General features: G+C 39.6%; 1 protein-coding gene across 3 annotated transcripts; it reads right to left on the bottom strand.

Annotated features, from left to right (window-relative positions):
* Positions 1–1,815: 1,815 nt before the first annotated feature.
* On the bottom strand, positions 1,816–13,521 carry hmgcs1 (3-hydroxy-3-methylglutaryl-CoA synthase 1 (soluble)). Of its 3 annotated transcripts, none has more exons than XM_016254628.1 (10): positions 13,458–13,521; positions 9,746–10,203; positions 7,264–7,389; positions 6,912–7,076; positions 5,340–5,508; positions 4,957–5,127; positions 4,733–4,839; positions 3,795–3,920; positions 3,554–3,711; positions 1,816–2,246 (listed from the first exon to the last, which is right to left on the bottom strand). In XM_016254628.1, the coding sequence occupies exons 2-10, from the start codon at positions 10,191–10,193 to the stop codon at positions 2,157–2,159; spliced, it is 1,560 nt and encodes a 519-aa protein (XP_016110114.1). In that variant the 5' UTR covers positions 10,194–10,203; positions 13,458–13,521; the 3' UTR covers positions 1,816–2,156. The 3 variants fall into 3 exon arrangements, with proteins under 3 accessions (XP_016110114.1, XP_016110113.1, XP_016110115.1); XM_016254627.1 differs by lacking the exon at positions 13,458–13,521 and adding an exon at positions 12,683–12,946; XM_016254629.1 differs by lacking the exon at positions 13,458–13,521 and adding an exon at positions 10,830–10,852.
* Positions 13,522–13,771: the final 250 nt, after the last annotated feature.

Raw genomic sequence — 13,771 nt, 5'->3', positions numbered from 1 at the left:
TAATTGATCACTTTTCCATAGCACCGTCTCCAAAAATATAAATAAACAGACCAAGAATAAACAGAGACTCAGCAAATCAACATTTAATCCTCAGTTCATATATGATCAGATTCCCACATACAGCTTGTTTTCTGCAAGTTACACCTGATCCCATACCAGCTTTTGTCCATCTACAAATATAAGTTAGTGCTGTACATTACTTACCAATTATTGGTATGAACTGATCTGAGGGAGACGTCTTGTAAACATTGGCTGTTATAACTCTATACAGTCAACATGTCCTGGCAGCAGAATGAAGGAACATCTCTATACAGTCTTCAGAATATATGTGTGTGCTCTGTACATGCTCAGAATAAGGCTTCTCAGAGTTGATGGATAAGCAATCGGAGCAGAAGTGCTCTCGTTATTCAGATGTTAACATGAACCCACGGATTGAAGAATGCTCTGAAAGGAAATACCAGCTTGCTATCCGTGTTCATGCAATCAAGCATCTTTCTGAAAATATCTTCTTTTTTTTTTTTTGCTTGTAGCCTAGTATATCTGCCATAAACCGTTTAGCATCAAGGTGTTACGGTGCTAACATTTACAATACTGTAGTAATAATAATATTGCTTCTCTCCCACTATAAATCTGAAATCGATAAATCTCTAAATAAGTTGCATCGTTACTGAGAAGTGCTCTGTAGTTTGGGACAATCACAGGCCAAACATTTGATCATATAATCTCTTCAGATTGCAATTTCTCAACAGATCAAGGAATATTAAGAGTCAGTTGTGATCTACAAATAGTTGATAAAGAGTGAGCTAAAGGCACAGTTCACCCAAAAATGAAAAGTCTGCCATCATTTACTCACTCTCACGTTCAAACCTGCATAACGGACTTTCTTCTGTGCATCATGAAAGATATTACGAAGAATAACCAAACAGTTTCAGTTCACATTTACTATTTGAAAATTGAAAGTCAATGGGAACCGGGACGGTTTAGTTGCCAACATTTCTCAAAATATTGTCTTTTATTGCTGCACAGAAGATAGCCAGTCCTATACTCAAAAAAAAAAAAAAAAAAAAAAAAGGTACAAAAGCTTTAACTAGGGTGGTATCTTTTTTTTTTTTAAGATACTTTTAGACCTTTTTAGGTATTAATATGTACACTTTGGGTACTTTAGGTACTAAGGTCTATCTCTTGAAAAAGTATGGCCCCAGCAACAGCTTTTGTACCTTTTTTTCCTCTGAGAGTGTACGGGTTTGGAGAGAAACGAGGGTGAGTAAATGATGAGTTTTTATTTGGAGGTGAACAGCTGATGATCAGATAGTGCTCTCTCACTTTCATCATCTAAACTGTCTTTTGTCCAAAAGATGTTACCAGTTTAACTGATTATTATACTATTTCATAGCTTTAACACATTGCCACTAAGTTATCATCACGTTTTTATCCTCTATACAGTTGTCATGACTTTATTTCCTCGTCTTGAGTTCATATAAACGAACACCATCTACTTTGGCTAGAATGAAAATCAAATAAACGATTCTCGTTTCAAAGGACATAAATGCTAACAGAAGCCTGTTTAGCAGCGACTAAACAATTGTTACTATACAGGTGAATGTTATTAAAACTTGTAAAGCATATGGCTCATTAATATGTGAACCAGGCACATTTCTCTGACATGGCCATGGTGATAAGACTGACTAGAGAGTTTTATAAAAGCAAAAACAAGACCGCTGTCAGCTGAAGAGGACCGAGAGACAGCGTCTAACAGATCAGTTAAAAACAACGAGGGACGCTCTTCTTCAAGACATCCATGTTTTCTCCTAAACGTCTGCTTTAAATGACGGGGTTAGTTTAAGGTTTAAAAAAAAAGACAGCATGGAGCTTGTGAAAAGCCAACGGGTAGATATTTGGACTTAAAAGAAAGAAACGAGTCTGGGTTTCTGCATAGACGACTGTGAGCAGCAGTTTGTGGGAGCTCACCACAGAGAAACACTGCATTTCCAAACTACAGTGAGTCTGTCCTGGAACATTCAAAAGCTTTGAGTTTCACATCACTCCGTGATAAGTGATCTGGCTGCAGAAGTCCTGGGGCCCTTTTTAGCGTGTTGTTTTTATAGATCAGTGTCCTCAATGTGATCTGCCATGGTGTGCACCTCACGGAGGTAAGCTTAATGGTCCCCGTTACTAATGACGAGCCCCTCAGGGCCAGCTGTGGCGGATGGGATGCGGGGCATCTTCTTGAGCGGACTGGGAATATGCTGAGAAAGACAGAAAAACACCATCAGAAAGTGCTATAGGTACTGTAAATTCAGTTGAGGTCAAAAGTTTACATCCCCCTTTCAGAATCTGCTAAATGTTAATTTGACCAAGATTAGAGGGATCATACAAAACGCATGTTATTGTTTATTTAGTACTGACCTGAATAAGATATTTCACACAAAAGATGCTTACATATAACCCACAAGAGAAAACAATTAAACTCTCTAATGTAAACTCGTTCAAACGTTTACATCCCCTTGATTCTTAATACTGTGTTGTTAGCTGAATGATCCACAGCTGTGTTTTTTTGTTTAGTGATAGTTGTTCAGGAGTCCCTTGTTTGTCCTGAACAGTTCAACTGCCTGCTGTTCTTCAGAAAAATCCCCCAGCTCCTGCACATTCTTTGGCTTTCCAGCAGCTTCTGCAGATTTGAACCCTTTCCAAAAGTGACTATGATTTTGAGATCCATCTTTTCACACTGAGGACAACTGAGGGACTCATATGCAACTATTACAGAAATATCAAATGCTCACTGATGCTCCAGAAGGAAAAACCATGCATTAAGAGCTGAATTAAACTTTTGAACAGAATGGAGACCTGTACATTTTTATTACTTTGCCTAAATATCATTTTTTTTCATTTAGTACTGCCCTTCAGAGGCTACTTACATGTTTCCCAGAAGACAAAATAAGTTAAATTTACCCTGATGTTCAAATTCAAAAAGTGTTCACCCCCCCGGCTCTTAATGCATGGTTTCATATGAGTCCCTCAGTTGTCCTCAGTGTGAAAAGATGGATCTCAAAATCATAGTCACTTTTGGAAAGGGTTCAAATCTGCAGAAGATGCTGGAAAACCAAAGAATGTGCAGGAGCTGGGGGATTTTTCTGAAGAACAGCAGGCAGTTTAACTATTCAAGACAAACGCAGGACTCATGAACAACTATCACTAAACAAACAAACACAGCTGTGGATCATTCAGCTAACAACACAGTATTAAGAATCACTTTTGAACGAGTCATTTTTATAAATTCAGTTATTATTTACTCTTGTGGACTATCTGTAAACATCTTTTATGTGAAATATCTTATTCAGGTCAGTACTAAATAAACAATAACATGTGTTTTGTATGATCCCTCTTATCTTGGTAAAATTAACATTTTGCAGATTCTGAAATTCTGATGTAAACTTTTGATATCAACTGTAACTAGAGCAACAACAAAATGCAATAAATTGTAAAACTACTTGCTTTTATTATTATGAAAATACATTAAAATCATATGAAACAAATACCAGTTTGAAACACGTACCTCGGCTGCATTGCTGGAAGTGAGGAGTCCGGCCTCCAGCGGCCTGTCATCGCTCACCGAGCGCCTAGCGTACTGCCTGCGATGCTTCTCGTCCACACGAGTGAGGTACCATGTTCCTGGGAAGAGTTCCTCTACCGAGCCCTGAGGGATGTAGTTTGCTGTGGAAACATCACAACGTCAAACAGATTTGAATGGAGATTAGATCATTGAAAGAAGGACAGAAAGGCAAACGCTTGATTACCTAAATGATGGGTTTCTTCTCTGAGCTTCATGTTCTGAGCAAAAACATCCGGGGAAACCTTCTTTCTAGAGTCCAGTCTGGCCTGCAAGTCACACAGGCTGGAGACCAACTTATCCAGAGAGGATCCTGATCATAATAATAATAATCATAATAAAGAGGAGTTATTAATGACTGCAATTCTGGATGGGCAGGTCGACTAGCACTAGCTTATGTAACTGTAGGCAGCTTTGTGGATTATCATGGGAGAGACTTGGTTTTGCTACAGTAGCTGTTTTTGTCAAGATGTCATTTTTTGGTTAATATTAATTCTAAATTAAGATGAAGTACCTTTCATTTACCAAAATACATCAAAATGTATAGTGCTGTTCAAAAGTTTGGGATCAGTAAGATTTTTAAATGGAGTCTCTTTTGCTCATCAAGGCTTTGTATTTATTTGAACAAGAATACAGAGGGAAAAAAAAAAATGTAATTTTGTGAAATATTATTGCAATTTCTAATATTGGTTTCCTATTTTAATATACTTTAAAATGTAATTTATTCCTGTGATGAAGTGCTGTATTTTCAGCATCATTACTGCAGTCTTCAGTGTCACATGATCTTCAGAAATCAGTATAATATGCTGATTTATTATCAGTGTTGAAACTGCTGTGCTGCTGAATATTATTTTGGAACCTGTGATACTTTTATCTTTGATTCTTTGATGAATAAAAAAAAAAAACAAGAACAACATTTATTCAAAATAGAAATCTTTTCTAACAATGTAAGTCTTGTCTTTACTATAATCTTCATGAACAGAACACCGTCTTACACCGTAACTGCGAGATTGGTCATGCTGCCCACACTAGTTTAGAGTAATGACACTCTAATAAAGACAGCTTCTGTGGGTGTGTGTGTGTGAGTGTGAGAGAGAGTGTGAGAGAGAGTGAGTGTGTGTGTACCAGGTGTAGCGTCCTGTGTGACTTTGATGGAGTAGAGCGTAGCAGCAAAGCCTGAGCCATATGAAAACACACCGATTCGCTGTCCTGCCAACTGCTGCGGTGTATGTCTGTAGAGATTTAAAAAACGAGTGCATCATATTTACAGCGGCTCTGAAGAAGCTCAAAGGCTGTAATGTACACTAATGAATGGAAGACGAGGCACGAGGAGCACACGTGACACTTACTGAGCGAGAACCGAAGCCAAGCAGCCGTACACTGACGGTGTGTACATGTTACCATTCTGGTTTGATATAAGGAGAGACGCCTTTGTCTTATTCTCAAACGCTTCTGAGCTGGCCTTCATAAAGGCCTTCTCCACATCTCTGTCGAAGTAAGTGTCCTCAATCTTCACATCTCTGCAAAAAATGAGAAAGAAATGTAAAATGTTTGGTTTCTACAAGATGAGCTGCTGTAGTATGGAAAACAGCTGTGAGAAGAATCTTCAAACACATTCCAAAAAAATGTCAAATTTAAATAAATATTCAATAAATGTGGCTGCTGTTATGTCACTGCGTGTTGTGTGGGACCTTTCCTAAAGACGAATCCCCAGCAGGAGGAGGATATTAACCTGAAAGCTTCCAGTCCGCTGAAGGGCCCGCTCTCTGTGTCTGGACTGGGATGACAGAGGAAATCGTTGAGCATTAGTCGAGCCAAAGACTTCTGCACCAGTTTACAGTAAGGAGAGTGGAACACCATGAAGCCGAAGTCTTCAAGACTGCAGCGCTTGTCAAGACCCTCTGAAACACAAGGAAGGGAAGGCCTTAAACAACACAAACTGATTACACGGCTTTCACACACTTTTATAGTCCACTGCTGGAATGTGTATTCATGGACCCTGAAGAAACGAAAGATGGAACCTAAATTCGGTAAAAAGCGGTAACCCAGGAATCATTGCTGTTCTTAAGCGCCACCTGCTGGCAGAGAGTGAACTTGCATTTCGTTCAGATATGTTTTATGTAGTATAGTTTCACAAAACTAAAGTCAGACCATTCTGTTTTTGCTTCAAATTTCGAAATTATACAGTCTAATTTAGATTAAAACTGCTCATGCTGCATGTATGTATGCATCTTTGTTGGGATGATGATATCGGTAAAAAGCGGTAACCCAGGAATCATTGCTGTTCTTAAGCGCCACCTGCTGGCAGAGAGTGAACTTGCATTTCGTTCAGATATGTTTTATGTAGTATAGTTTCACAAAACTAAAGTCAGACCATTCTGTTTTTGCTTCAAATTTCGAAATTATACAGTCTAATTTAGATTAAAAACTGCTCATGCTGCATGTATGTATGCATCTTTGTTGGGATGATGATAAAAATGCAGTGGTTGCCTCTAATTTGAAATGGAAAGAGCACAGACAAAGCCTTAGTTTGTTTATATGAAGAGATTTCTTTTATTTGTGTTAACTTATTTATTTGATTTGGGGTTTGTTTTAAAATTTCTATTTAGTTTTGTTATTTCAATTTTCACAAAGAAACTTGCAGCAATAGCCTAATAAAAGGACACTTTTCATTTACTGTATAATGTGTCTTCAATCTCAAAAATCGTGAGAAAATCGAATCATGAAATCAAAATCGTGAGTAGAGTGAATCGTTACATCCCTATTGGAGATGCAACGATTGTTTGGCCATTGAAAATTGAAAGAACATGTTGGCCGATACTGTGAACACTAATCATTGCACTAACATTTAGTAACGTGCATGATGAAGGATCGTGGTTTATTTGGGTAGAACACAGTAATGCACTAAAGGAGAAATGGCTTCTTATGAGAAAAGACAGAGAAGCTACTGGGATTCCTTTATACCGACTAGTTGACTAATATGTTTTATCCAAACAGTGTAATCACATAGAAAAATATAACATTGACAGAACTGTTTTAAATTTTCATCCCAATGTGTCTGGAAAATAATTTAAAATGAATTTTCATTTTCTGCCAAGACTTATCTTTTCGTTGACATTTTAAATGATGCTTTTTGACCTTTTTTGTTTAGCAAAATATTTGTCAATACTGACTTTCACAATATGGCTGATTAATAATGACGTAATATTTAGATTCAGATTATAAATGAATTCATTAAATAAAGGCTAAACTATCTGAATTATGGGTTTCTATTGTTTGAGAATATGCAGATGTATTTGCTAACCTCTCTGCCGCTGGGCATGGATCTTGTTCCTGTAGACGGAGTAGCAGCGATCTAAAGCGCTGAGGTAACACTGGATGGAAAGCTTGCCGTCCACCACTGGATACTCAGACACCATATCTGGCTTATAGAAATCATACGCATGTTGCATGTGTGTCCCACGAAGCCCTGTTAAAATAAGTGATCACATTTTAATTACTTCATGAAATAAAAATATCAAAGTAAATAAAGTTATGTAAATATAGTGGGAAATAAAAGTGTTGACTTGAAGTGTTAACAAGGTTCATTTAGTTAGATCTCTCTAGGCTATTGTAGCAAAAGTCATGAACTCCGGCGGTTCCTGCAGGCCTCATACCTCTCTCGAAGGCCAGAGGGGCGTTGGGTCCGACTAGCATGGCCACGGCTCCGGCTCCCCCTGTCGGCCTGGCGCCGCCCGTGGCATACACAGCAATGTCACCCGCAACAACCAGAGCATAACGGCCTGCCACATCAGATCGTATTAGAGCGAGTCTGCACTCAGCAGGCAAACAATTCAAGATGAAGCATCGAGTGTTTTTAGTGCATGAATTCCATGTTCACAATTCACCAAATAATAAGAGCTTCAATAACTAAGTCAAATAATATTTTGCATAGAATATAATGAAGCAAGTTCCAGGACCATTATGATTTTTTTTGCATTGTAACATTACTGACATAATAATGAAGGATATTTTCAGTCCAAATTCTTTTTTTTTTTTAAATAAACATTGTAATTGTCCAAAAAAAAAAAAAAATTGTGTGTAATAATAATATATATATATGCAGTCTGAAATTTTCTTCCAAAATGAGCATTTTTAATCAGGCTCCTATATTTATGTTCAATAATTTTAGTTTAAAAGGTGCACTAAGCAATATTTGAAAAACGCTTTTCACCACAGTGTCGGACCGAGTCCCAAAACACACTTGCAGCAATTCAGCAGTAAGGGGCGTGTTTTGTAATGATAGAGAGAAGAGAGCGCTCCGTTTTGAGTGCACAGATGGATATTAGCAGATCGACTATAGATAGAGAGAATTGGAAGACAAAAAAAAAAAAATTAAAAAAAAAAAAAATAAACAGAGGAAAATATCAGAGAAACAAAACATTAAAAAGAAGGGTTAAGATCAGGCAAGAGGTAAGACCCGCATAACATTGGAGCAGCTTTCCAGCGGTGGGGAGAACTCAAGGAGCGGGACTAGATGAGCCCCAGAGACAGATCCCCAGTGAAGACCTTGTTTCGGCCAAGACCACAGGAACCAGATGAGTCCTCTGCACAATGTGACTTTGCTGCAGCCTGGACTTGAACTGCTGGTTTCGTCTGGTCAGAGGAGAACTGGCCCCCCGACTGAGCCTGGTTTCTCCCAAGGTTTTTTCTCCATTCTGTCACCAATGGAGTTTTGGTTCCTTGCCGCTGTCGCCTCTGGCTTGCTTAGTTGGGGACACTTCATTTCCAGCGTTATCGTTGACTTGATTGCACAGATACTATTTAAACTGAGCTGAGCTGGATGATGACATCACTGAATTCAATGATGAACTGCCTTCAACTGAAAATTGAGTGTTTTCTATTGTCCTTATGCATTATTGACACATTTTCCTATTTAATACTGTAAAGCTGCTTTGACACAATCTGTATTGATAGGCGAGTAACATTGATTTTGCTTAGTTTCACACAACTTATCCGTGTTTGGCTTTTGTTTGAATATGCTTGTGTCATCTTCGCTTGTTTCCGCGATCGTCATTATGCCAGGGTTGTGTACGTATGTGTGGGACGGAGATTATAAAATAGGGGCGAGGTCCTGTTGGGGTATGGGCGCGTTTGTTTTGGTGCTTTCAAATATCAACATCGTTTGGCAAAAATTGTTTAGTGCACCTTTAACTGCATAAAAAAGGGCCTACACATTGCCATTAGAGTAAAATGACTGAACCTAAACATTGGAGCCTGATAAAAATGCTCATTTTAGATGAAAATTTCATATATATATATATATTAGAAAATTAAAAATTACTGTAATCTAAAAAAACTTTAACATTAAAGGAGGTAATGTTAAAATTTACATATAATGTACTCACCCCCTTGTCATCCAAGATGTTCATGTCTTTCATTCTTCAGTCGTAAAGAAATTGTGTTTTTTGAGGAAAACATTTCAGGATTTCAAACGCTTGTCTTTTCTAGCTCTGTGTGAACTGTGCGCTGTTTTTTCCGGTTCAAGACAGTTAGGGTATGTCTAAACTCCCATCTCATTTTCTCCTTCAACTTCAAAATCATCCTAAATCACTGTTTTGCCATTTTTTTTTGTAAAGAGCGTTTGACCTTCTTTGCATGTTCACTTTGTAAACACTGGGTTCGAGTTTCTTCTCGAGTGGTTTCTGCAGCGATTTAGGATGATTTTGAAGTTGGAGGAGAAAATGAGATGGGAGTTTTTAGACGTACACTAACTGTCTTGAAGCGGAAAAAACAGTTCACGCAGAGCTAGACAAGACGAGCGTTTGAGGTTAAAAAGTATATAAATTGTAATTGTTTTTTAGAAAATAACCGATCGTTTCGCTAGATAAGACCCTTCTTCCTCGGCTGGGATCGTTTAGAGCTCTTTGAAGCTGCATTTAAACTGCATTTTGGAAGTTCAAACTCAGGGGAACCATAGAAGTAGTTTTTGGATTACAGTAATTAATTTTTGTGGAAAAAAAAAATTTAAACACTTCACAATATTTAAGCAAAAATGAATTATAAATATTATTTTTCTTTTGATTTTGTGGTGAGACGTGAGCTGGAAGTTTTTTTGTTGAAATAAATGAGGATTTGTCAGTAAAGTGAGAAGCGCACCGTCCCAGGAGCTGGACTCCACCCAGTTGACAGCGTTGAAGAGCGCGGCGGTTCCTCCGTAGCAGGCGTTAGTGGTGTCCACTCCCTCCACGTCAGTGTTGCCCGACTCCTCGAACAGCTGCATCAGGACGGTCTTGGTGGACTTGGACTTGTCGATGATGGTTTCTGTGCCCACCTCCAGCCGGCCCACGCTCTGGTAGGACAGGCCGCTGCGCTCCATCAGCCGCTGCACCACCGTCAGGCACAGAGAGCTGATGTCCTCCCGGTCCGAGCAGAAGCCCATGCGCGCCTGGCCCAGCCCCACCGTGTATTTCCCCGCTCCGACCCCATCGAACTCTTCCAGCTCCGCTTGCTCCACGTACTGAGAGGGCACATACACCTCCACAGCCATGATTCCCACATCCTTGGGCCACGCAGCTTCACAAACAGCAGGGAGTGATCCAGGCATCCTGAATGGACTGAGACAAGAGCGTGCAAGCTTTAAAACAGATGTCTGATGATTTAGCCAACACAGGTTTATTACAGTTTCAGTCCTATATGGTTGACCCATATGGTTTTTTTTCAACAGACAAGACTGGTATTAAGAAAACAGGTTCACCGCTTACAGATTAAATGCAGATATACACTACCGCTCAAAAGTTTGGTATAATTATGATTTTTAATGTTGTGAAAAGACGTCTCTTCTGCTCACCAAGGCTGCATTTATTTGATCAAAAATACAGTAAAAATATTACAATTAAAAGTAATATTACAATTTTAAATAACACTTTTCAATTTGAATAATATATATATATATAACTTTTTATTATATATATTTTTTAGATGCAAAGCTGAATTTTCAGCATCATTACTAAGTCTTCAGAGTCACATGATCTTCAGAAATCATTCTAATATACTGATTTGTTGCTCAATATTTTTGTGGAAACCGTGATACAAGTTTTTCAGAATTCTTTGATGAAAAGAAAGTTCAAACAAATTCAAAATAGAAATCTCACATAACATCACAAATGTGACCCTGGAGCACAAAACTAGTCTTAAAGGGTTAGATCACCCAAAAATGAAAATTAGCCCATAAATTACTCACCCTCAAGTCATCCTAGGTGTATATGACTTTCTTCTTTCAGACGAATCCAGTCGGAGTTATATAAAAAATTGTCTTTGATCTTTCAAGCTGTTTCATGGCACTCAGCGGGTGTTGCATGCATCAGTCCAAAAGAAGTTAAATAAAAAGTGCCCATTCATAAAAAAAATAAAATAAAAAAAAAAGTGTCTCTCACGGCTCCGGGGGGTGAACAAAGGCCTCCTGTAGCGAATCGATGTGTTTTTGTAAGAAAAATATCCATATTCAAAACGTAATAATCACTTTAATGTAGCTTGCGCCAACAGTTGTACACGGAAGCAGCTCCGGGAGCATGACGTATGAGTTCAACGCTGCGCATGCGCTGATGAGTCTCGTGAAAACCAACGTTTGTTAACAGGAGCAAAGGAAGCAAAGTTGCGATTAATCGAAATCGTCATAAAAATCACGATTTGAGCTTGTGCGATTTCTAAATCGCATTATAGCACGATTTTCCACGCCCCGCCCTCCTTCAGTATACTATCCGAACCAATCAGAATGCAGCGCGTCTAAATGGAGCACGAGAACAGAACAGACCGGGCGGGCTTACAAACGTAACGCCAGGTTCACACACTCCGTCTATGGAGCGTATTTTTTCCGCGCCCATGTTAACGCCCCATTCACACGGGGCGTCAGCGTCAACGCTTCTCGTTTACTTTGAATGGAGTGACGTCAAGCGTTGGCGAAATGAATTGTGGGTCCATTGCGTACGTTGCTCGCGGCAGAAGTTGAAAACTTTTCAAGCGCCAACGCAGGCGTCAGCCAATCAGATCGCCTTATGCAAACACCCTAGCGCAGACGCTAGCCAATCGCGTTCATCCAACACCAGAAGACTAATGTGATTGGCTGTTGTCACTATGACGGTCGTCAGCACCAAGCTTCAGAAACGCCCTCCGTCAAGCGTTAACGGCCCATGTTAACAGATCCGAGCGTTCACACAGCACGTGACTGCGGTCCGGCAGTGCGCTCCAGGAGCGGTGCGTCTGCAGCAGCGCTGCGATTGTTTCCGCACGGAGTCCATTTCTGCTGTGCTTCAGACTGGAGTAATGATGCTGAACATTCATCATCACAGGAATAAATTACATTTGAACAGATAGTCACATAGAATAGTTATTTTAGATTATAGCAATATTTCACATATCTACTGTATTTTTAATCAAATAAATGCAGCCTTGGTGAGCATAGACACTTTTACACCTTAAAAAAAACAACAGCTAATTATTCCAAACGTTTGACTGGTGGTGTATAAACAAACTCTATGGCAAATGAGATGTAGAAAATTGACCAAGCAGATAAAAACGCATCTGTGCAACATCATAACGACAACATATGAGGAAGAGTGCAGCCACAGCCATTGGGAAGAGAGTCACGTGGCTAAGCCAGCTCTGCTCTCCTCTAATGAGATTAACCCTTCATCCCCCGGGGAAGGACATGACCTTTAACCCACATAGATATGGCTGGCAGAGCAGCCACTTGACCGCTCAATGTGGAACACAACAAGTAAACACTACTGCTAGGACAGAGTCCACTAGAAATAACCAGAAACAGCATTATGCGAGCTTGGGACAAACTTTAAAGAGGCTTACAAACATAGCATGCAGCTTATAAACAGCTAGTGTTTCTGTCAACTGGTTGACTTTAGTCAATATAGTCAATAATGATTCCCTTTTAGTTTATTAATAACTAACGCAAAACGCATGAATATCTCCGAGGCTGTGGTGTTGTAATAACAGCGGAGAGGAGCGGAAACATTACATGCGTCACTAGCAGACCGCTAACAGCACACTTAGCACCAGTCCCTCAGACACTCATCTCCTTACCTGACACTCATGTGTTAGCTGCTATAGCTGGCCCGTCTGGAGCGCTCATAAGGTCAGGTGTTTGCTGCCGTCGAGACGGACTTCCGCTTCCGCTTGCGCAGGAGCGCGTGACGCCTACTACGTACTTGAAGCCCCGCACATCTAGTATGCAGTAAGCACGAGCTCTCAATGTAGACAGCACTGTTACTAATCCGAATACTCGGCACGCGTTCATATTCATCTGAATAATGCATGACTAAAGCGGGTTTAACTAATAAATAATTTTATTTAGTGCACTAGTTTAACATTTTATTAAACGCGAATTGATTTTTAGATGAAGTAATAACCAAAAACGTATGTATGTACAAATCAATGTACGCGTAGTATTATTTAAAATATATTCAAGTAGCGTGTTTTTGCTGTTAGTATTTAACATTAGTAGTCACTAGTCTGACTTTAGAGGCACAGTCAGTTCATTTTTTCTGACCGAGTGTAATCTTTCATTTTAAATTGATGGCGATTTATTTTTATTTTTGCACAGATATTTTATTTAACTAAAACAATAGGCCAACTAATAATAATTATTAATAAAAGAGCGTTTCAAATACATGCTACCTACATTATCTTTAATCTTCCGAGATTACTGGACTGTTGCTGAGGTCAAGTCTACTGAGATCAGTCATTCTAGCGTTAAAACTGTAATGTACAACTTTTCTAATAACAGTGATTTAGATCAAGGTTAACTCCGTGTTGAATAAGTGCCCGCTCGACACACATCGCGCTAGACTGGACTTACCTATGCAGCCGGGTTCAGCTCTCGAGGTGACAGACTGACGGTCGCTTGCTGAAGACACGCTATTTATACTCGCTAAGCGGACGATACATAACCTGTGCAGCGCGCGCGTCTGTTGCTTGAGCGCTTCCCACGCAGCCAATCAAAACACAGATGCTGTTCCGAAGCTCTTGTTTTCCCGCCCCTTGAAGTCCTCAGCCAATGAGCGGTCTAGACAGGAGGGTCGCGAGCGAGGTGCGCATAGTGGTTCAATGGTGTGAGTGAGTGACGGCGTATGGTGAGAGAGCGGCAGCCAATCACAGCGTGCGTCTGATTTA

The sequence above is a fragment of the Sinocyclocheilus grahami genome, unplaced genomic scaffold (assembly GCF_001515645.1).
Source record: "Sinocyclocheilus grahami isolate Dianchi unplaced genomic scaffold, SAMN03320097.WGS_v1.1 scaffold1268.1, whole genome shotgun sequence".
NCBI lineage: Eukaryota > Metazoa > Chordata > Actinopteri > Cypriniformes > Cyprinidae > Sinocyclocheilus > Sinocyclocheilus grahami.
The sequence above is the reverse complement of the archived record's forward strand: the minus strand, read 5'-3'. Positions and strand labels throughout refer to the sequence as shown.

Coding starts and splice junctions, on each gene's coding strand:
- hmgcs1 (XM_016254627.1), bottom strand. Junction 7,390..9,745: donor GGAGTCCAGCTCCTGGGACG/GTGCGCTTCTCA, acceptor CTGATGTGGCAG/GCCGTTATGCTCTGGTTGTT. Junction 2,247..3,553: donor CTTCCAGCAATGCAGCCGAG/GTACGTGTTTCA, acceptor TGTCTTTCTCAG/CATATTCCCAGTCCGCTCAA.